The sequence below is a fragment of the Phaenicophaeus curvirostris genome, chromosome 8 (assembly GCF_032191515.1).
Source record: "Phaenicophaeus curvirostris isolate KB17595 chromosome 8, BPBGC_Pcur_1.0, whole genome shotgun sequence".
NCBI classification, from domain to species: domain Eukaryota; kingdom Metazoa; phylum Chordata; class Aves; order Cuculiformes; family Cuculidae; genus Phaenicophaeus; species Phaenicophaeus curvirostris.
In genome coordinates, this window is record NC_091399.1 from 28753243 (window position 1) to 28777219 (window position 23977).

A 23977-nucleotide genomic window follows, 5' to 3' on the forward strand; every position below is an offset into this window, starting at 1 on the left:
CACTGATGATAAAAATCAAATGTTTAGGACTGCTGTAGTCCAAGCACTGCAGCTGTGGGGGAAGGGAGTTGATCAGATGACCACACTGGAAACTAGAAACTGCAAGCTGGTTCAAGCCAGGGATCCCAAACAAACTGGTTCTTATGCTAGGATTTCATATTTCAGGAAAGCGGAGCAGCCCAAACAGGTCACTTGGAGGATATGCAATCTCCATCCTTGCAGATTTTCAAGACTCAGCTAGACAGAGCTGCAGCCAACCCAACTTTAATGTTGGAAACAATGCTGCTTTGAGCTTCTCCAACTTTGATCTCTCTTTTTCATCGTTTCTATTTGAGCCCCCAAGGGAGCTAGGTGACCTTATAGAGCACACAAGGAAAAAATGCTGCTCGGTATAATTAGATTTTTTTTTCCCCCTCCAAGTTGCTACCATGCTTAAGGAAAAAATGGCAAATACCATTTCTATATTAACTTCATATATATTCCCAGCCTGTTCGGAACAGTGTGAGCAGCACTTCTCATCCAGTTATGTTCCATAGAGTGGCTGGACAAAGGTGAAGCACCAAAACACTTCCCCAAACCAAAGCTGCCTCAAACAAAGGCTACAGTCACCATTTAGTGTTCAGCAAGTGGAATCATCCACTACAGCTTGAATCCTGGTGAAGCCATCCTATCAGAGAAGGATTGCCAAAATCGACAAAAGTCATCAAGAACTGCAACATTTACGTCCACCATTGGTCAATTGATGGTTAAAAACAGAATTTATTTTTGCACCAGCCCAACCTACACACACCTATGACATAAGATACATGAGATGCAAGACTCAAACCTGACTCCAGCACATATACAAACCCACTGTGGCCTCCCATCAGAAATTGCCACCTGGCAAGTGCTCAGACCTAATTTATTAGAGATGCAAGTTCTGGTTCTGGCTCTAATTTCTAGGGAACTTCTGTGAAGCACAGCAGGCCAATCACCAAGTGAACAACTGAACTAAGATTCTCCATAGACATCTCTAAGACTCTAGTGCATTTCAGATTTTAGCTGATACCTGTATGCAGAGTCTTGAATTGTCACTAAGGCAAGCACCACACAGAGTTCAGTGCACTCTCAGTGTCACATAAGTAATCCAATTCTTGCGGTCATTCGGGCTGATAATGCAAACAGTCAGCCTGGTGGCCTGTTTTTTCCAAGCCCTTCAACAATGTCTTTCTGGAATAGATATGAAGTTATGTGCATTATTTCCTAATTGCCAATGCAACTGAAAGAAAAATACTGTTCTCAAGCTCTTGCTAGCACAAACCAGCTCAGTGTGGTAAGAATACCTTAAAGGACAGCAAGTGCACCTCTCCCAAAGAGAATACTGGATTTTATTTTGTCCCCAAAACATTTCAGTGCTTGTACAGTAAGGCTACAGTGCTCACATCATCTCAAAGCATTATTCTACTATAACAACAACAGCCATTGCATAAGTGTACAAGCAACTGGAGCAGAGATCTGATCACACTGAGACAATGAAAGTACAGGACACTACATTTCATAAAGAGACCTCACAGCTAAATGAAGCAGTGTTCAGACCTTTTCAAACTCTGTATCATCAGGTTGCAGTGAAACAGCTACCCATTATTGCTACTGCTAGCTTTTTGTCATGTAATAAGACACCAGCAGCCAGTTTATCTGGTTGCCAGAGTATAAAAGTAACCGCTTTAGGTTAATTAGTTTTGCATTTATTACAACTTAGCACAGCAAACTGGATACTGCTTTAAACGACGGTTTTAGCTCACAAAAGTATTCTTTTCCTACAGATTTAGCCATGGAAAGACCTCATGCTTTTGTTGCTAGAATGAAGTTCAGCAAAACTGTATGCGTTGCACCTCTCCCAAACCTTATGAGGAAAGGGGGCAGTAGCTTCTCTGAAGGAAAGTTACCCAGATGCTCAGTCAAGCATGGCTGCTTTATGGATCAAAGAGCATCGAGGAGGCTTAATGCCACAAAATGCAGAAGTAGCAGTCTATAACCCTTTCCCTCACAACACCCAGGGCAGAGGGAAACATTCTGTTTTAACCCAAGAACAGGATAATAGGACTACTTCCTTAGAAGATACTCACAGTCACATTATCAGATTCAGGCATATAAAGTGAGAAGTAAAAGGAAATTCAGTATACTTACAAATAACATTACATGCTTTATTTAAAGAGATTAATATGGAACTTCAGGGATCAAGACTATAGCCTTCAAAACTCAAAATAAAAGGTCTGAATACACTAATATGAGACCCAGAAGCTTTTAAAGAAAAGGTGCATCAGGTTCAGGTGTTCGCAGCAGTTATTGCTCAAAAATGAAGACTCCAAATATTGCCAAGTCTGAGGGGAAAGACTGAAGGGAACTGCAAAGAGTTTTCAGTGCTACTTTGAAAACCAGTGCTCTTTTAATATGTAGGTCCAACATTAATATAAGTCATGAGATACTGCACAGGTAAGCCAGAAAAAAGTTCAATTGCTATTTACTCAGCTTTAAACTGTCACTGCTTGCTATTTAAAAAGCCATAAATAATCACAAGATACCCCTAATATGGTAGCCCAAATGTTGCCACAGGCAACACGTTAAGTGTGGAAAAGTAGGTGTGGAGAGTGCATTTGAGGTGACAGAGCAAGGGAGGCAAGCAAAGAGTAAGAGTTCCTACAACCCAGAGCACAAGACAAACACTGAAATAGCAACGAATGAATGTACTGGAGAAGCCCAATGAAGAAGCAAGCAGAGAAGCAGGAGCAACAAGAATCACAGCTGTAGCACCTTCAGTGTGGAAAAGTAAGAGATGGCAGAGCAAAAGCCAGACTGTAGTTGGACTCTAAAGGGACACCTGGAAACCAAAATAACAACATTGCAGATATCAGCAACAACCGCACTGAAGCGGCATAAGAGAGCACGAGTGAGCTTGCCCATTTTTATAATTTCTAGTGCTGGAAGTAAGAAGGTAACTCTCTTGCCTAATAAAAGGCAGTTGAGATCTTTCCATTCACTCACCCTCCTGCAGAAGTTAAAAAAAAAAAGTTTTAAACCACTATTTCAAGGAGAACACAACCCAGTCTTCAGTTCTGCTATGTTTAACAGTCACCTGTCACACTCAGCACTAAGTGACTATTTTGAAGACTTCTGGCTGCAAGACAACAAGTCAATGTACCCTTCTGCCCAAACGGGTATAATTAGCTACAGCTACATTTCCTCGTTCCCCCAACTCATTTCATTGGTTTTGACTGTGCAGAACTGGACAAGAAAGCCAGTATCCACATGTTCAAAGCTACAACATGAGATACTACAAGTTGATACACAAATTGACTACCAGATTAAATGGAACTGGTTTTGAAGTTAGTTCATCGACCTCCATTTGGTAAAAACCCACTGTTAAAAAAAAAAAATCTACAAAGCAACCTCCCCCAAGTATCTCTGAGCAGTACCCTCCCTTTTCTACTACGTATCTAACACACTGATCGCACCAAACAAAACAAATGGAACATTAAAACAGAACAAGTGGGATGTTTAATTTGGGCTGCACAAGCATGTTATTGGACAGTTGAACTGATGTTGCTAGGGAGAAAGCCACAAGTACTGAAAGGGTCAGAACATGCAGGTGAACCAAGCACAGTTCAGAACAAAACTCAGAGAGACCAGGAGGACTCAAGAGGCTGAGAAAAACAGCCTGATTGAAAGGACAGAAGAAAAGCCAAAAGCCTTCTTCTAAAGGCCACTTTTCTCTCCTGCACCTCCATTGCTGAAAACAAAAGAAAAAAAACCCTAAAGTAATCTAAAGTTAATCACTCTTCCGCTTTTTGATCAATACAAACAATTCAACTAATTAAAATAACTCAGTTTTTTAATTAAGAAGGATCTTTAATTAAGAAGGATATTTAAAAGCTTCAATCGTTACAAGATTAAAATAATCTTGCTTTAAGTGTCAGCTACTCCCAGAGGAGAGGGCCAGCTTCCTCATGTAATTGCCATGGCATCGTTACTCCTCAGAACTCGGGACCAAAAGCCAAGAAACACAACAGATCGACCTCTGTTTCTTCTTCCCTGTCAGTCGTGTCATTGATGGGTTCACTGGCTCCTCCTTCTAAAAAAAAAAAGGCATGTACAGGCATGGCTTACTTTATAAGGGCAAACAAGAATTAACATGCACTAACTCAGGAAGGAGCTGCAACGAAAACCATTTATTGCATTCCAAACATTAAGTGCTAAGCACGGAAAAGCAAATGGCAAGATTTGTCTTCCTTTAATTCTTTGCATCCAACAGCTCATACTGAATTTACCTCTTTCCTGTCATTCCATTTGCTCAAAATTTAATGTTCACTTGCTTGCCTGCTGCTAGAAATGGATTACTGTAAGTAAGGCTTCAACTGCAGGCACCTAGCAACAATGCACTGCTGCCACCCATACATATGGAGTAAGGTTTATGGACATTCACTTACTCATATTCAGGAAATAAGCTTATTTTGTTGGAACCGGAAAACACTCCCAGTATATCTATACAAACTGACCTTGATAACAATTTTTCCTGTAATTATATTACTAGAAAAAAAACAGAAAGCAAAGAAGGCCTAACAAAAAAATGCATTTATAATCTGAAGTCACTAAGTTTTGGATTCTAAGTAGAGCCTAGTTTCAGTGCAGATAAGAATCTGGGATATGGCAAGCTAGCAAAGGCATAAATTAGCACCCAGACACAGAAGAGAAAGCACCTCGTTGCTGACACAGGCAAGAGAAACAGCATGCCTACAATAACACTTCTGTTAAGAGCAGAAGGCTCTACCCATCATGACAGCATTTCTAACATACTATACCCTCAGTTCTGCCTCGAAGCAAGCTGTAGCCCTTGACAAGAGGCTCTTACATAAGCTCTTTCTCACCTTCCTCACAAAGATACCAGCAGCAGTAGCCCACAGATTATACGCCTGCAAGACTCCAGATAAATAACATGTTCGCTTCATTTTTTTAACTCTGCAAAACACCTATAAGGACCTACTGCATGCAAAAGTTACAGCACACAAACACCTTTTGTAGCACAAACTTTGTTTAAAGTCTGCACAAGGAATATTGGTTTTCAGCTGTTTCAGAGTGCTTTCCCAAGCCTCAACACTTCAGCTCTGTCACAAAGTCCATTTACATTTGAGGGCGCTCAAACACTTTATTGGCTATTACAGAATGCACCCATATCCCCTATTAATAGTGCTGTGCAAAAAGCAAATGTTAAAGGAATTTTCTTGTACAACAGTTTTTGAATGGTTTGGATGGCTGAGAAGTGGAGCGAAATGAGGAAGTAAAACTACAAAATACTTGTTAATTCAAGAGTATGTTTCCTGGGGTGCAGGGGAAAGGAGGGGAAGGAAGAGAAAGCACCACAAACAAACTGAATTTACTGGAAAATATGTAAGAAAATAATCCCAGACAAAATGTTAAAGGGCCAGCATCACAGAACCTTTTTGAACTGCATCTCTTCATACACACAAGTAACAGGAAAACCTAGTCCATAAGGCAGCATTGCCCTTATGCCACAATAGATGAGAAGTTCGCATCTTCGCACTCTTACTAACCTAAACATATAGCCAGGATATCAGAGAGCAACATTCAAAGAATTGCAGGGGTTGCAGTTCACGGACGTTTTTAATTTTTTTTTGGTGAGACAAAAGCAAATGGTCCCATACAAGTGCCAAAACACTGGTACTAAAAATCCAGCCCTCCAAGCCCACACAACTCACACACACATTCCCATCCGCACACGTGTGTCACAGGCACAGCAAAGGGAGAGAAGGAGCGAGACAATGGAGTTTGCTGTTTGCAGTTCAACGTTTATCTGCCTTGTATCTTGCTTTCTCCTATCCTTGAAGCATTCTAAGAAGAAAGAAGAGGTTACCACCAGCAAGGTATTCAACAGGCCTTTCACAGAACACTACATATTTAGATGCATTTCTCTCAATTAAAATAACAAATAATAAAGGTTCCTTGTGCACTATTACAGGCTCTGAAGTGATGAAACAAGTTCATCACCCTCCTACAACAGGCGTGCAGGAAAACAATTAAATCCAACAGCCTGTGAAGCCATCATTTTTAAAACTATAAAAAAAGAAAGGGAGGAAGGAGAAAAGAAGGTTTAACTTGGGCTCTTAAACTCATACACAGGCATTTAAGAAAGAGACTAGAATTCAAAAGCCTGCACATACAGAAGTTCAAACTGAAACAATTGGTTGCTCATCACTTCTGATCTAGCACCTGCATGCATAAATATAAACTATGCACCTAAAGTTATACTCAAATTTTCAAAGTCTTGACTGCTGTCTTTACATAAGGATTTCTTTAGGGTCTCTGATTATAGCAGTTCTTATTTCTGAACTTTCTTCTCTGTGAGAACCCACCCTGCTCACTTTGGCTAACCACATACTGAAAATGCATCTAGTGGTTTCCCTGCGCCTTCAGAACAACGCAGGGCTTGCACATCTTTCATAGCTTGTCTGCTTCTGGTAGAAGGGGAGGCTTGTTCTGGAGACACGTCCTCAATGTGCTTAAGTTACCTGGTCACCACCAACCCACAGGTTTTCCCCTTAACTGATTGGTCAGCATTTCCCTCTGAGAGCAATCCTGTAAGGCCAGCCTGCATCCGCCATCAGACAACATTCTGGTCAGCTTTGTTTCCCACAACTAAGCTTTTTGCTGTAGCTTTTTGAGAAGCAGTTCTACCTTTCTGTAAAGCAAGGACCTACTTGAACCTCTCTTATTTATTATTGTAATTCTGCACGTGTACAGATCAGAAATCACCCTCTTTAAAAAGATATGATTTGACCAATTCCCTCAAAATTTATCAGGCACACAGCCACAGGAATACACACAAATTCCATAATTAAAGCTTCCTCCTATCCCCAGAGCAAGTGTTGCAACTAGGTACAGTAGCTTCCTATCAAAGTGAAGCTGTGCCACAGGGGCCCTTGCTTTCTTGAGGGGCTAACTTGATGCGACCAACTCAAAAACTAGACTAAAAGAAATCCTCTATTCTTCACTGTTTTTCTGGAAACCCTAGATCATTGATCACTGCAGTGAGACAAGATGGTTAATTTTCATTCGTGAAAAACTAAATAGCCACCAGATGTAGGAAAAAAACTGAAAGATCACCTAACTTTAAGGTCCCCTGCATGCTTTCCAAGAACCTGACTTTTGATATTTAAGTACTAAAACCTGCAAAGCTACAAAGACTTTTTTGAAACTCCTGTGGAGGCCTGTATCATTTTCTCTGAAGAAAGAACTGAAGGGTCCAGCATGCCACATACGCCACAAGGCTGCAAAAGTATGAACTGGAGATGGAATTTCAGCCAGAGCACTAAATTTCCTGCCTCCTGTCATTGAAGGCCAGGCCCCCTTGGGTGATTTTAAATGGGCTTTTTTGGTATGTACAGTACATCAAGCTGTGTTTGGGACTGAAGTCTTTTTTCCTTTTAACTAATTCACAAAAATATTTGGTTCCCAAGGAAAATAATATAAACAAAAGAATATGCACTTTGTCTTAACTTCTGTGAAATAACTTCACTGTCTTAGACACACTGCCTTTTTGTGTTACAAAATAATTCACAAAAAGCTATAGCATAAGGTTTAAACAGTGCGACATTCTCCCAAATACCAACGCTACCCTCCCTTTTCTAAAAGCTTTTTAAACTCTACTATGAACAGTTGAATTTACTTATTACACACACCATGTTTAGATTTAATCTTCCATCCACTGGTGCATACAGGTGAGCCAAGCTTACTTTTACTTTTCATCAGCCTAACTCAAATCTCACGTACAAGGTACAATGATTGGTACCAGAATCTGCAGCTCTTCAGCTGGAATAACTGATCATCTAGGCTCAGTAGAAGTACCTGCAACATTATTTTAACAAAAATGAGATGTCTTTAGCTGCTAAAACAGCATGATAGTGCTCATATCCTTCTAACCCTTCCTTGGTCTTCCTAGAGCTGATAATCTACACTGAGTCGTTACTGAAAATGGGAGTATTTTTATTCTCTTTTTCTTCATGCACCCTTTCAAAAAATATAGTTAGGGCAGATACCTCAGTCCCCAAACCAATATGGTTAATTAGTCTAGTAATTTCCAGTTAATACTGCATGAGGGGACAGTTGCTTCTAGAGCCGCCCATACTTCTTGGCAAGGATCAACGGCACAGGAACAGGTCTCTTCCATTCTGCAAGCTGGGAAGTGTCAGATGTATTAAGCCTTTCCTATGTGGATCTCTGAAGTTGGAGAAAGACATGCTGTACTACTCTAAAGAGCATGAATCCACGGAGAAAAAGGAAACTTCTTTGAAGATAAAACAGCATGATGCCCTGCATAGCACAGAGAAAGGATGAGGTCGAGCTTGTCAAACTACATTTGCTGAGAGCGCGTTCAGCCACTTTCTATAAATTAAACTGAGAACCCAAGTGAACTGTTAGAGCAAAACTGAAACTCACAGTCCATATGCTGGGAAGAGTGTAAAATTAAGACCAAATATGGCTCAAGAGCTGACAAGTATTTTTGAAATTCTGTTATAAGCAATCAAGAGACAAAGAGAAGTGTCTGCACTGAAACAAATTTATAAAAAAAATTATCACTGCATTTCAAAACGATCAAAGATGTGCTAGGAGTCATTTTGTAAGCTACACAGGAATAGAAGAAAGCACAATGAGTACATGTGGTCCTGGATAAAGCTGTTAAAATAACTTTTTTCACATATAAGCACACACACAAGTACCTAATGTTCAAGTTCACAGATCTCTCTTTTAAGGTGACAACAATTTAAGCAAAAGCTAAAGACGATGTTTTGAAACCAAACTCTGAAGCATATCCCAAGGCTTATCAATTTAAAGATTCAGGATCTTTAAATTTTCTAAAAGACATTGCTAGAGATGTGGTTTGCCATGTTATAAACACATTCATCTTGGAACATAAACAGAAGCTTCCTAAATTTTTGGCTCTAAGAAAAAGTCCCCATTACCTACATCTGTTTCCTTTCAGCCAGATCGCTGCTGTATGCGACAAGGAACGTGATACTTTCAGTTCTTCCCAACAGCTCTGGTGTTCAAAAGCAATGAAGTACAAAATGCAGGCAATAGATTTGTCTTTCTGTACACGTTTTTTAAACCTAAAAAGATTGTGTTGATATTCAGGCACACAGTTACAAAGATTCCTGCATCTTGTAGGTTCCCCTTAACTCTATTCCCCAAAGTAAAAAAAATCCACAGTTCCATGTAGTTTAAAAAAGGATGCTAGAACTAATTAGATATTTCAAAGCATCTATTAGCTTGGAACAGTTCTCCTGTGGTGAGATTATAAGTGAACAAGAACACAAATGAAGCACTGCAGATCTTACACGACACATTTGTTCTGTTTTAGTGCTGGAAAAAACAAATGCAGTGAAATGGAAGGATTTCTCACCTTTTACACTACAGACTAGTCTAGTCTTCCAAACACTCAAGTTATTTTCAGCTGTTTTAAACCCTACCTCTGCTGCCACAATCCTTACTCTTCTCAGGTCCTACAGCCAATTTCTCAGACAGTTCTCAGTCATTAAGGAAATACAGCTGCTGCTGCACCAGACAAGTTTACCATTACTCTTCTTGAGAGGTAAAGTCCCTGGGGTCCAGGTGACCTTGAAGCAAGTATATGCAAGGCCTGACTCTTAATGACTCCTGTAAGGGAAAAGCTAATGAACCCAAACAACCACATTAACAGAGGAAATAACACAGATGTGTTTTGGCTGGACTTCAGTCCTTCGACAAAAGGGGCAAGCAAATAATAGCAATTGGCACTCTAGTTTTAGACCATATAACCATTCTTGTCATCAAGGTATTCTTTCCTGGAACTAAATATTCAATTGTCATACTCAAGTCCATACCAGGAGGGGTAGAAAGTAACCATAGTTTAACAGAGGAACCAATGCCTCTGACAGACCTCTGGTAAGGCTAAACTTAACGCTCCTGGTACTTGGGTTTTATACCTCCAAAGGCCCAGACTGCCTCTACGCACTATGCTTTCCAGCACTGGTACCAGTACAGCACCACTGAAAGGACTCCTCTTTTTCCTGTTCCTAGGGAAGTACATAAAATGAAGCTGTAGCTCCAACACCTGCCACAAAAAAATATCTGCACTACGAACAAAAAGAATAAAGTTTGTAAAGTAGAGATTTATTACAGTATTAATCCATAGGTCATGCAATTCATTGGCTGAGAGATCATAAGGATCAGTTTAATCTGCAGAATTTTACACATACTTAGAGTTCTTACAAGTTTAAGCAGCCAGTCCTTCTGCAGCATCTCAGCCGGGAAGCATTTAAAAATGCCAGCTGTTGGCTCCTGAAAGTCATCTGTAAGATACCCTTTGTCATTATTGTATCTTTTTTTTAAAGTTACTTTAAAGCAAATTCCATTTTTACACATTTAGAATTAACAGGTACATTCTCAGAGGAGTCACCAAAAATATTCAATAGAGTTTACGCAATTGCTTACTGCATTCCTTCACAAAGTCACAGCAGTTGCCGGTTTCACAAGACCATAAAGTAAGTAACTTATCATACTGCCCGAGACCTCCAATACACTCAAGTAACATGCTTTATGTATGCAAATGAGACCATATTAGATCAGAATTAGGGACCAATCCTGAGAAGATATAAAGGACCAAAACATCTCCAGAGTTTCCTCACCCTTCTGCTTTTTGCTCCTCCTCTTGAATTGTCTTTGTCAGTACTACAATAAAAAAGACTCTATAAAGTGCCTCAGGACAATTTCAGTAAGCATGGGTTGCTAATGAAAAGCACAAGCTAAAGGAATGTAACCTGATCTGGAAGCTTCTAATCAGCACGGCTTGACATTAAGTAATACCTAAACCTTTAATCTTACATGAAGTAAAGGGCTTCTCTAATAATTCTCTAAATTGTTGGGGTCCTCTTTTTCCTCTAAATTGGATGGTGTTGCAGGTTGCGGTAAATTAGCATCAGTTTTGTGACTGAGTTGCTGTATGCAACTTCATTTCTCTGAAAACTAACTGCATGTTTTTGAGACAGTGATCTTCTCTAAAGCGATAACACAGCGCATTACTATGCAAAAAAGTCCAATGCTTATGCTTAACCGAGGCCATCCTCAAGGTGGTGGAAAAGGAGCCGCACCTACGAGGAGGAGCAAATAGGGCAAGTGACCCTAAACCGACCGATGGAGTATTCCATTCCATTGACGTCATACTCTGTATCAACTTGAAAGATCACAAGGGTCTCACTCTCTTCTACAATGGCTGATGTCCAGTGAAGGCCTCGTTTGTCTGGTTGCTCCTGATCCCAGATCCGTGCTTTCCTGAATCCAGCTCCCTCCTAGCCATGGATTCATTCCCTCATGTCTGCTCTGCAGTATTTGTGATAATGTAAAGTCATCGAGGGGTGGGATGACAACACCATCTCATATATTTGCTTATATTTTATTACTTTTTATTTATTTCTATTGTTGTCATTATCGTTTCATTAAAGCTGTATTTCTAGTTTCCAACCCGTAAGTCTTTTGCCTCTCATTTCCCTCCCCTCTTTCCCTGCAGGATGTGGGGTGAAGGGACTTTGGAGGCTCAACTACACGGTACTAAATGTGAGCTGGCAAACAGGCAAAACCTAAACAGGGAACAATTCCCTTGCTGTATGGAATATTAGCACAATGGCTGGTAATAGGAACCACAGCGCTAAATACACCGAGTTCTCTAGGTCTGACAGGCAAGCCTACTGTGATCATCAAAGCTCAGTTAAATATTTGCAGTGCTACACAAGTTATTCAAACAATATGAATCACACTAGTGGAATAACCGCAGGGATTGGCAAGTGTTACAGGACACGGGAGGGACAAAGAAGCAGGGAAGGAAGGGTGTTCTAAGGCTTTTTAAAACTCTCAAAAGTGAGCAATTGCCATCTGGGAGGCAATGTACCTCTACAATTTTTATTGCAGCATAAAGTTTTAGAGGAGGAGACCTAAGTAGTGTCTGTCTGGCTTTCTCCATTCCAGGGTCAAAGGCTCCCCATAGAAAGGTGCGTAAGAACTCCAGGGAGAAAAAAAGAAAGAAGGAAAATGAAGTATTTTTAACTGTAGATTCCACCTGCAAAAACTACATATCAGAAGGGCCTTCCTGCTCAAAGAACTTATTTTCCCTTCCTTGTAAAATGATAATTCAGCACAACTGTAACAATTCTGAGAATTTTAAGCTTTTAACATTTTTAATTCTCCATTAGTGCTATCTCCAAAAGTGAAAAAAAATCAAAATCCTAAAAAAAGGAAAGTCTCCAGAGTCCTGAAACTCCACTAACTGCATCTATAGACTAATTAAATTACTGCTGTTGGGAGGAAAAGCAGAGGAACTTATTGAAAAAAAACCCTCTCTCTCCAAAAGCTACAGGGTCTTTCATTTAGATGAGTTCTAGGAGTACAACAGGGATCTACTAAACAAGGAAGGAGAGGGTACAGGGGGAAAAGAAGTATTTTCCAGACTGCTACATAACAGCATTCTTGCCTCAAAACGCTGAAGTGTGGTTGATGGTAAAAACAGCAGCGTCAAATTTGGTAAGTTGTTGCAGTGCATCATGTCAAAATTGTCCCATAGCAATTATCTTGCCCAAGATAAAAATTAACGTGTGTGGAAGGATTTCTGTAGTTATTTTTTTCCTGGGGTTTATGACACAGCTATATAAAAATTAATTGAACCCGTGCACATTTTCAGCTCAAATAATTCTGTGGATTCTCTTTTAAAAAAAAGAAAAAGTTAAAGAAACAGTCAAGCTTATTCTTACAGCACTTTTTGCCACATATATCTGCACTGAACTCTGTTGTCCATACTGCACACATCGCCAGCGCGCTCTGTTGCAGACAGCACCACACTAAGCACCCAGGAAACATTTTAGACTCCAAGGCACTTTCATACACACAGCACTTCCAAGGCGCAGTACGCAAAGCAGCTGATACGGAGAACTCAGCGAGTGGGATGCGCCGGGGGAGCCAGGTGCACAGAAAAGCTGGCTTACCCCTTCCAGCTACCTCACCATTGTCGAAGTAACAGCTTACAGCAGCTTAAAACCAAGGCTGGCCAGGTATACTCTTAGACCCAGGACACTTGGGATGGAATCGGGACTGACCGGGTAAGACACCAGCAAGGAGAAAGACGGCAAGACTGCAAGAGAGGCATCAGGCAGACAGCAGATCCTACTGCTGGCTGAGACAATACTGCCCAAGAGAGTTCCAGTGCATGTCAGCTCCTGCACTGAGCAAGTAAAGCTACAGCTTCAGATGGCGGCAGCCAAGCATTTGTGCACTTTTGTATCATCCAGCTTGAATTAATGGCCATAAAACTTCTGTTGTTACAATTAACTATTGTTTGTGAAGCACTGCAATTTCAAGCCATCCCAATCAATACATAACTTTCCCTTCCTCATCACCTATGCACACAGCTGTTAGGGTTTTCATTTCCTTTAAGAATGAATTATCAAGATGCACGACTTGTTTTGTGCATATATATATATACATCTAATTATAACAAGATTTTAGCCTGACGTCTCTCTTAGAAATTCAGATAAACCTGCTGAACAAATAATTTAAGACCCACAAAAAGGTATTAAGTGGTTTTTATAGACCATATGCTCTGTTACCTGCTTCAGTAGAATAGCATGGGCCTATAGAACCTGCAACACACAAATGCATTTGTTTGCCTCCCATCTAAAATTGGTGCTTGCTCGTGGATCCGTTCCATGGTAAATCTGTATGGGTTAAGATCATACACTATTGCTCTTTAGCAATGGCTGCTCCAGACTAACTGGCTCACAGCTTCATGTGCCCTGGAGAGCACGACGTCTGCTGACCTCCTGGCGGTGGCTCAGTCCTGGTCCCTGAATGCTCAGCAGCATCTCACACTGACTGACACCAGAGCTCGTACTAAAATGCAAGTTTCTCCAAGTCTGAGGATGCTCTGTGCCAGGATATTAAGGAATGGAAGCAAATAGAGAGTTGTCAGATTAGGAAGGTGACCAGAAAACAGACAGAGGCTTGAAAGAGAGGCTGAAATTCAGCTGGAGAGGCATGCAGTACAGCAGGAAGCCCTGCAGATTCTTGTAGTTACAGAAACAAACCACTAGCTACAGATGCGAGCAGAATCTCGAGAAAGGAACTCCCAGCTCCTGGTTTTACAGAAAACAGCACAGCAAATGTGTGTCCACTAGCTCAGAGTTATGGAGGCAGTCCAACACCTGCCAGCTCATCCGAGCAGCACACCCAGTAAAGCAGCTACTTCACTTTCTTGAAATGTTTCTTAACTGAGTGCTTGCAAGGACAGAGGTGCCTGTCAGCCTAAACCTTTCCGCGACTCTAAGGACAGATACTGAACTATTTCAGAAGAGGCACATGCCACAGCTTCTGGGCCAAGAGCTTCAAAAACAATATTGGATTTTCAGAACTGATAAGACTGTTGATTCTGAACAAGGCCAAAGTCCCAGAGCAGTCTAAAATTAAACAATTCCATTCTTATTTTGAAAAAAACAAACCAAAACAAACAGAAACTGCTTCTTGCCCAACAGTTTTAAAAACAAAAGCCACTTGAGAGAGGACGATTAAAACAACATAAAATGCTGCCAAAAGGGAAAATCCCAGGGCCTACATATAACAACACCTTTCTCATCAGAGCAGCAAAAAACCTGCTCTGCATGATCCACTGCCTTTTAGCCTCCCATGTGTTTACACATGCAAGAGAAGAAATCTGTAACGCTCCACACTCTGCCTTCCAGTAACAAAGCACCGTGTATTACAAACGTAGCCCCCTAACAGGCTTATAAAATCCTCAAGGCTCCTCTCACACCATTTGTGGTTATTGCCCTGCCTGCTAATAGCACAGAAGGCTATCACACAGGTTGCCTAAATCCATTCACCAAACATTTGCCTCTAGTCCTCAACTTCTTCTGTCATGGAAACATATACATACAAACACACACAATTTCCCATCACGCCCTCAAAAATCTACATGATCCCATATCCCTTTTACTTAGGTGTATCATCAACTGTACTCTCAAAACACAAGAAGAGATAATTAAGCTCCTTACAGAACAGGTCCAGCATAAGGTAGTGCAAGAGAGGGTTCTCCTTGCAGTGACTCAGACACCTATTGAGCAATGGGCCTCTGAATCAACAGTTTCATCTCCAAAGGAGTGAAACCCTGGCAGAAGTTCTCCAAGTGCTAATAGCATCAGGCTACTATCAATTATGTTGAGCACTGGAAGCCAGGAGACCATCTTTTCAACCACAAGCTGAAAAAAAGCCATGAGACAGGGCTGATTTGTTTATCCTCCTGGGCTATATTTGAACTGGTGATTCACCACGTCCATCTTACTAATAATTCCCTCAGCCAGCAATTTCAGCCCCCTTCTCTAACCTCCAGAAGCTTTCAGAGCTCCACTATTACTCTACACACACTTCAAGATGAAAAATGCCACTGCTGTTGCCAGAAAACCCAACTACTTCCTCCACTTGGAACATACAGAGCTCTTAACTGTTAAAAGCTCCGTAAAACCGAACCACCACTGTACTGGACACAATTGTGTGTGGATTCCCTACAACATCAACCTATGATAGACTTTGGTCATTTTTCTTCCTATCAAAAGGCATTAAATGTCCACCTTGGTCCACATAAGAAAAGCAGTGATCACTACACATAGGTTAATATGTCACTAAAGCTATTCTGTTTGTCAAATTTTGCATCAACCTTCAGTCTAAAACTTTTCCTTTTTGGTCTCAAGATGTTTCAGGAATCTCTTCTGTTATTCTGAATTATAACCTCAAAAAGCTATTCTCTGAAGCCTTTCTTAGATTTATTTGCTTGCCAAGAACTCAAAAATAGCTGAACAAAGCAAACAGCTATGAAGTTAGCTCTCCATGAGGAAGCATCTGTGCTGTTTTCATTTTTTGGCTTTCTGGGCGGGGAGGGCTGTTTAAATGGCAAGAAATGCGATGGGGGGGGAGGAGGGGACAAACAAACCAATCAACTCAAAACCCACACTGAGGAAGATCTGCCAAGATTTAGTACAATAAAGTGTGATGAAGATCCATCTCTTCTAGGACATGTTTAGTGAGTAGAAGGGCCTGAAACCTCCTGTTTTAACTGATCAGAAATCCAAAAGAAACTGTCAAAGTCAGCAAAGCCTGCCTGAAGGACTTGATCAGCCATCTAATGCCAAATCTTAGAAACATTTCCTCTGCTGAGCACAGGAGAGGGAAGGAGGGGAAGGAACAAACTGTTCCTCTTGTACCAAAGGTTCCCTCACATATGCTGTAGCTTGAAATTTCTGGAAGTGTCTTTATCTTTGCTCTTATGCTACAAATACAGCCACTGTGAACTGGTGTGCCTCACTCTAATAGGAACTAGAATTGCAGAATTGTCACCCCAGAAGGTGAAGAAATTCACTGCCCACACATTTGCATCTTTGCCTCAGAGCCGTGTATGAAAATTACTGAAGGCCATGGCCACACGTACCCTGATGACTGGCACACAGCTATGCACTCTTCTCATTTTGCAGTAGTTCTTAGCAAGCGTAGCAGGAACCCTTTTTAACCACCAATTAATAACATACTTGTCTGTGCAGGGTGGGAAAGGGTTAATCTTTTAATTGAGAATTTCCAACTAAATAGAAGTAAATCAGAAACATTAACTTTACAAAACATGAGTTTTTCCTCAATCTGTATTCAAACCAAGCCAGCAGGAAAACATTTTATTGATTTTTGACTCAAAACAGGCAACACTATTCCTAACGAGAATACTCTCTTCTTGTTTTTCCTGAGCCGTTTACAAGGGGATTAAGCGTACAACCCAGTAAAACTTGGTGGGAAGACTCACATGAATGGAAACTTCAGTTCCTCATTTAAGACCTAGATCCTGGCCAGGGTATATGGGCAGTGGAATAATTCTTTTTTACTGGTCTCAGATTAAGTTGTAATGATGTTATTCTTGATATTATTCCAAAAGAAAACACGGTAGAGACTGAATACACTAATATTACCCAGCTGACACATCCCTGATTCACTTGTGAAATGTACACACAATTAGAGTATACATTAGACTTAAATACAATGCAATGTCACTGAAGCAAATAATATTTAGGAGCAATTCAACGGTAATCCACATCTCTCATTCAGAATATTATCAGTGACATTTAATGTTCCCACGGTGATTTTTTTTCATCCTTATAAGTACTTCTGATGAGAAAAGACATAAGGGCCAAGAACAAAGTACAGTTCTGAGTCTGATCCTGCAGTCCTCCCACTGCAGAGCAAGCAGCGTGCGCTTAACTCACGAGTCACCATAAAAAAAATATCACTTAAGGTGATGCGCAGATGCAGAATCTGGATGGAGAACGATGGAGAACTGTTTCATATTGAGCATGGATATTTTAAATAGTCTTACCTCAGTAAGTGCGTGTAGTTGTCCTTGATGCACACAGACACCCATAAACCTAAAAGAAACAAGAAAAGAAAAATGGTTTGGGCTTTTTTCCCCCCCCTCTTTTCTTTAAAGAAACTAAGCTAGTAGGAAGTACTGGATATGCCAAGAAAAAAGGAAAAAGAAAAAAAATAATTCAGCCTCACAGATACTGCATACTTCAAGGCTGATTATTTAAACATCTTGCACAAACCAAAAACATGCGTCTGCACTACAATATAATCTGAATTGGCAGTTCCAGGAGAGCACAGGAGAGAGCTCAAACTCAAGATGGAAAATTGCTAATTTTACTACAAACAAAGGCCAACATAATGATTTACACAGAAAGGAACCGTCTCAGGATTCTGTTTTAAGGAAGCTTAGGCCAAGTAGTCCACTGTTGGTCTGCATAAACAGAAAATTACTTCCCTTTGCATTTTGCTGCGTAAGCATAAAGATGTTTCATCCTATCCCATTCCTAACCACTCAGGAACATGAATGCACATACGTGCTGTAACTTCTCCTCCCCAACCCCCTATTCTACAGAAGTTACCCACACTGCACAAAGTTCAGACTCCTGCTGTAATGACAGTCACTCTTAATTTTTCTGGAAAGGGATGAAGAATGTGTGATATATTTAACATAAAGGAACAATTGAAAGCTCATTTTTACCACCATACAAGCTGAAATTAAAAGTGACAAATGTAAATTAATATTCACTGTAAATATCTGCCATGAGAAAGCTCTGGAAAACTTAAATTGAGTGCATGTCAGATCCCTCCCTGCACAGATAAAGTATTGGTTCTTTTTAGATTAACTAATTTTCAGTTCTATCATTTACATTTTGTTCTCAACAAGTGAAAATACGTTGTCTGTCATTTCCACAATGTTCAGAGATTTCCACTTTGCAAGCAAGGGGCAGAAATGAACAATTTCATTAAATGTGACAGGGGAATCTTGTGGAGAAGAATTTGAAGGAAAAGGACCTTTTATATCCTCAAACATTGCTGAATTTAAAAACAAAATTATGCAAGACACATGTAGTACTAGTTCAGCTAAGCCGCTTTTGAAGAAATGAATGATCCTCACTGTTCTCTTCTTGTCTAACAGCTGACTGGTAAATTACAAGCAGCCAAAGAAAAATAACGTAGGTAAAGTCCTTTGCCTAAGCTGATCTGTGGAAATCTGTTTACAACCGAAGAAGAAGCAGGACTTGTACTTGGATGGCTATTGCCTGTTCTCATCTCAAATAATATTCCCCAAATTTAATATGCAAATTTTAATTTGGGATATAGTGAAAATTCCATTCCTCTCATTTAATGACAAGCAGTAGAACATGACCAGGTATTCAGAGGAAAGGGGAGAAGGGTTCCTTTAGGTATGTCATCTACTCAAAAACATTGCTGCTCCAGAGTTTCGCTTCATGCAGCAATTGCATATGAACAATTTTGCAAACAAGTTGACAAATTAAGCTTCCTGAGACTAAAAATCCAGGCTGCTCCACAGCAGAAATCTGTTTGTTCCTTAACGCATTTCGAAAGAGTCCAGAGCTATCAGGCATGGTGTTACAGCTTTATTCACAAGCAAAAAATGGGGAAAAAAATCCAAGACATCAGTCCCACTATTAGACAACTTTTGAAAATATTATTTTCTCTTTTGTGAAACATGCTAATGACACAAGGTTAACCCAGTACTGCAGCATTTTCACTCAACAAAAACTGAGGCTAAGTAATTAAAAATAATGATGCTTTCATCTATATACAATCTCTTACTTTGCAAAGGTGTATTACATTACTTTCAAATTAGGAATTCACTCTATTTGACTTAATTCTAAAATAGGAGTACAATTAAGTGTTTATTAAAATTCTCAAAAAATTTAATCTTTAGTCTCACCTTTAGCAAAGGGGAAAAACCTCGCTGTCACCCAAAGATTGTTGGAACATAGATTTTTCTGTCAACCTGTTTTGGTCTCAAAGGAAACCTAACTCGTAATCTTTGTGAACCTCCACTTAAGGCAGAAAAATCACACTGGCTCAAGGCACCGAGAGTTAAGAGCTCAAAGCTTCTTCCGTGTTTAAAGTTTCTGCTGGGAAACAGACATACATTTCTAACTTTAAATCAGAAATTAAAACCAAAGCTCAATATCGTGATCTCATGGAAAAAAAATGGACATAAAGATACGTTCATAAATCCCACATATTTAGAGGTTATTACCCCAGAAAAAGAGAAACCTCATACAGTGATAAAGACAGAATTAATGAGTTTACAAGCAACATACTGAACCCATTTAAACTTTGCGTCAAGAATCTCAGTTTTCAGAATCTGGAAAAGAGATTGATAGAATAGACCTCTAGTAATCCAAGTTGCTGGAAAACTTCTTCACAGCTGCTGTATCAAACAATAAGAAGCCAAATACTGCTACAAAACCCTGTTGGAAAGCATTTGCTCTACAAGATAACACGTGCAACTGCTTGCTTGGTAATTGTATTTCTTGGTAGACTTAACATACGATTTCAATTTCTGAGATTGCCCAGATGAGATTCCACGTTCTGTGGATAGGAAGCTGACACGCTGGCCCAGTACAGCTGAGAACATTCCTCTTGGCTAGACGGATTGTCTCCAGAGCCAAAACGTGCTTGTAGGTGAACTTCAGCAGAATGTCTTGTCAGCCAAAGGTTACACTTCCTATAAGCATTCCAGTCGGAAGCAGCTTCTAATGAGCCAGTCCTCCACAAAACAGGAGACTTTTTGCAGATTTAAGGAAGTTTACTGTCAAGACAACGCATTTGGCCTTATCAGGAAAGCTGAAGCACTTCCAAAATCATAATTAGCAGTTGGAAAAGCTTCCCCAGAAGCTGAAAACATGAAGGATGCTATTTGAGTCCACCCTCAGCACAGCACATTTCCACCACAAAATGCTTTCTAACAAATGTCAGGGATGTTTAGATGTTGGAAGTCTCTTTCCGTAAACCAAGTTGTTCCTCAATCAATCTGGAATACCTGCCCTCCTAGACAAGAGCAAGAGAAGGTACTGTGGATATTTCTTAGTCCATTACAGCAGTTACACAAATTGCTGTCAGTTTAGTGCTAGGGAGAAAATGCTGGACAGAAAAGGCGAGACTAAAAACTGTAGCCTCCATCTGCAATCTTTGCTTCCCTGTGATGTACCAAGCATAACTAATATCCACTGTGGACATCTAGACATTGCACACATGCTTCCCATTAAAAGAACTTCACTGGGACATGTCTGTGTTCTCTATATAAACCTGGGACAGCTACAGTCCAACAGAATAAATTGATCTCCTCTGAAATCTACTGCTTATATGAGAAAATTCAGCAGTTCGATGATAACATTAAAAATAAGAAACAAACCAAATACTCCAATGCAAAAGTCTCTCATATGAGCTCAGTAACAAAGAGAAGCAAAGTCAAAACAGAGATATTTATTTCATTGCAGTGGCTGTTATTGGAGAATGAAGAGGGTAAAACTATTAAGTTTGCATTAAGACGTTTCTTGATGTTTTAGGCACCATGCTAGATTAAAAACATATTTAAACTTTTCTACACTTGCATTTTGATTCAAAACATGGAGGTAGGGCATTTCAGCTGTACTCTCTAACATTCTACATGATGCACGCAGCCTCTCTTCCGCTGTCTTGTGTTCTGCATTTCTAAAATACTCCACATTACACAGAGAGAAGTATAAGTATTCTTTTCCATTAAAGCACTGTTCAATATAGACAAAGGATATTAAAAGAGAAAAGCCATCCTTCTGCCTATTGTAATAATGTCACTCACAAGTAATTCCACAAAAAGAAAGGTTTGACAGGAGAAAACTGCACAAAAATACCCTGGAATTGTGCGCTAGATTTGTCTGAAAGGAGATGAAATATAATTTTCCTTGAAAGGATTTAATATAATACGCACACTGCTTGCTTATTCGTGTGGGTCTGTGCACACGCAAGAAGGTGGATTTGATCAATGACTCGATCTGCCCGCACACTCGCTGCCAAACACAGCAATACCTCCAAGTGCTCCCATGAGAGCACTTAAGACATGAGCTACAGCTTTCTGCATGGAGAATGTTTTAAATGAAGTTCCCAGGGTACAGATTAAATATAGAAATACTTTTTGATGCAAACACTAGCGACAAAGACTGAAATTCTATCTCAAAAATGAAGATGCACTAATTTAGCAGGCAGTACAAGAGATGGAGAATCTGTGTTAACGCACCACTTCACCTGTGAAGAAGAGAAACACACACCTGTAAGACATTACCAGAATGAAAAGGTATCAATTTCTCAGGCTGCAGCCCCAAGGCTCCCAGCCTAGGACACAAAGACAGAGAATTTTTGAGTCCTTTTTACACATATTTTCTTACTGTGATTTGGGTAGAAATCTTGTGACTATGGCAGCACATCAGCACTTGGAGAAGCAGCAAAGCAGTGAAAAATATTTACAAGCCAGACCGTTCGTAACCCTGGTACTGGATCTAAGCCAAGCCTTCAACAGCACTGGGCTGTAAGTGGGACACAAGCTAATAAGTGAGTGAAGAAACACTCCAGACTTTGGTTTCCCTAACCTAGGTAGTTACAGACTTACCACGTATCAGCCAACCTGTATAAAAGTGGCTACAGTAAACATCACATGGTGCAAACCAGAACCCCAGGTTCCTTTTCCACTCCTGCTCTTACCATCTGTTTTGAGGGAAGACGTGACAGAGCTGGCACACCCACAGCAAGGAGAAGTGTAGATCAGAGGCAGAAAAGCATTTTAGCCCTCCATGTTTTGGATGCAGGAGTGAGGGGGAGATAGAGATGATACGAGCACTTCATGAACACCATTAGTCTATCCATGCCTCAAATGTCCCTAAACTGATCCCTGGGAGGATAACAACATAGACAAAGCCAGCAGATCTTTTCATAGATAGTTCCTTATGATCACCAGACAGTGGCTGAACAAGAAGTTACTATATTAGCTAAAGTCTACTCTGCCTTGTGGAATCACATCTGCTAATTGAAATAGGAAGCAAGAGGGAAGGAGAAAAAAAACAAACTTACTTTTTACAATCATGCTAACATAGCTGCAAGATGTAGAGTCTTCTATTCCAAAACATTCTTAACAGAATGACAAAAATACTTTTGCCAAAATAATCCCTTTAACACAGAGCAATTTCTCATTTTCTTAATGGAAAATATATTAGAAAAAGGTTTTTTAATATATGTTTTAGATACATGTATCGATGCAATCAACAACAAAAGTACAAGAATATTTGCAATAACATGGAGAAGTTAACTACATGCACACCGGAACAGTTATCTTGTAAAAAGCTGCTGTGTATTTTGGAGCACTGGCAAAGAGATGGGTATTTTTAATCATTCAAAGGATACTAACGATTGTTGGCTATCAAATACACTAGGAAGAGGAATCTCTTCTCTCTTCAGTATCACTGAGTTCCTATAAACCAAGGAAGATTTCTAGGGCAAAACCACTGATTCAGTTACAGATTTTAGGTACTACAGCATCAGGATTTCAGCATACTAGAATAAATGCATCACTTTTGAATCCGACATTCACTTTCTAAAACATTGACTGACTGAACTGCACATCTTGAAATAGGCTGACAGCAGATTTTAGGTGCTATAAAGCCAGTTATTTATCCAGTTTCATAATTTTACAAGCCACTTTATATCAGAGCACCTCACAGCCCTCTACCTGCTACCATGAACCTCAACACATGACCTCAACATTTCAGCCTAAGAATCCACTTAGTATCCTTACTGACAAACAACAGATCAGCACTAAGGTAAGTAACTTGTTTACAGTTTAAGTTAACGGTAGGTAGCCCTGGAGCTTACAGAAGATGAAGCTCCAATGTATGTATGTATGCGTTACATAAAATCAGAGTACACCTTCAAGGCACGTGGAAGAGATTCAGGAACCCATACGTAAACTTAATGCTAGTGACAGAACAGTTTACTAGTCAATACAAAGGAAGAACTTCAAAGGACAGAAATTAAGCGACAGAAATAACATTTAACAGTAAACTGAGGTAGCTCATGGTCCCTGGAAAGGTGAAGTTACACATTAGAACCTCTTGGAAAAGGATCATTCCCTTTAAATACTAACATTAGCTTAAAATATTCTAAAATAATCCTAGGAAACATTTCAGCAAGAACATGTTGTTGTAGGATGTTTTACTAGCAACATCACAGCAATCTATATGCAGACACATAGACAGGTAGCACTTTAAAAAGGCAAAGTCATCTCCCAGATATAAAGGGACTGGAAACACTGCAGTAAGTGATTTTAAACCAAAAAAAAAAAAAGTGAAACGTAACTAACACATAAAAATGTTATCTGCTACAGAGAAAAATAATAAATTTTACTGTGCATTATTCAGTAAAAGAATAAACTAAAATTAAATAGTCCTCATTTGCATTTTCTGTTGGAACGTCTTTGCTGCCCAGCAAGGTTACTAACCTAATA

At 39.9% G+C, this 23977-nt stretch overlaps 2 protein-coding genes across 2 annotated transcripts in view; one reads left to right on the forward strand and one right to left on the reverse strand.

The window, feature by feature from the left end:
* AKR1A1 (aldo-keto reductase family 1 member A1) overlaps positions 1–23977 on the forward strand; it is a 186640-nt gene that overhangs the window by 45310 nt on the left and 117353 nt on the right. The window lies entirely within an intron of this gene.
* TESK2 (testis associated actin remodelling kinase 2) overlaps positions 1–23977 on the reverse strand; it is a 77330-nt gene that overhangs the window by 28098 nt on the left and 25255 nt on the right. The window contains exon 4 of the mRNA XM_069862959.1: positions 17474–17522. Within this exon, the coding sequence (XP_069719060.1) occupies positions 17474–17522 (49 nt within the window). The remainder of the gene's footprint in view (positions 1–17473; positions 17523–23977) is intronic.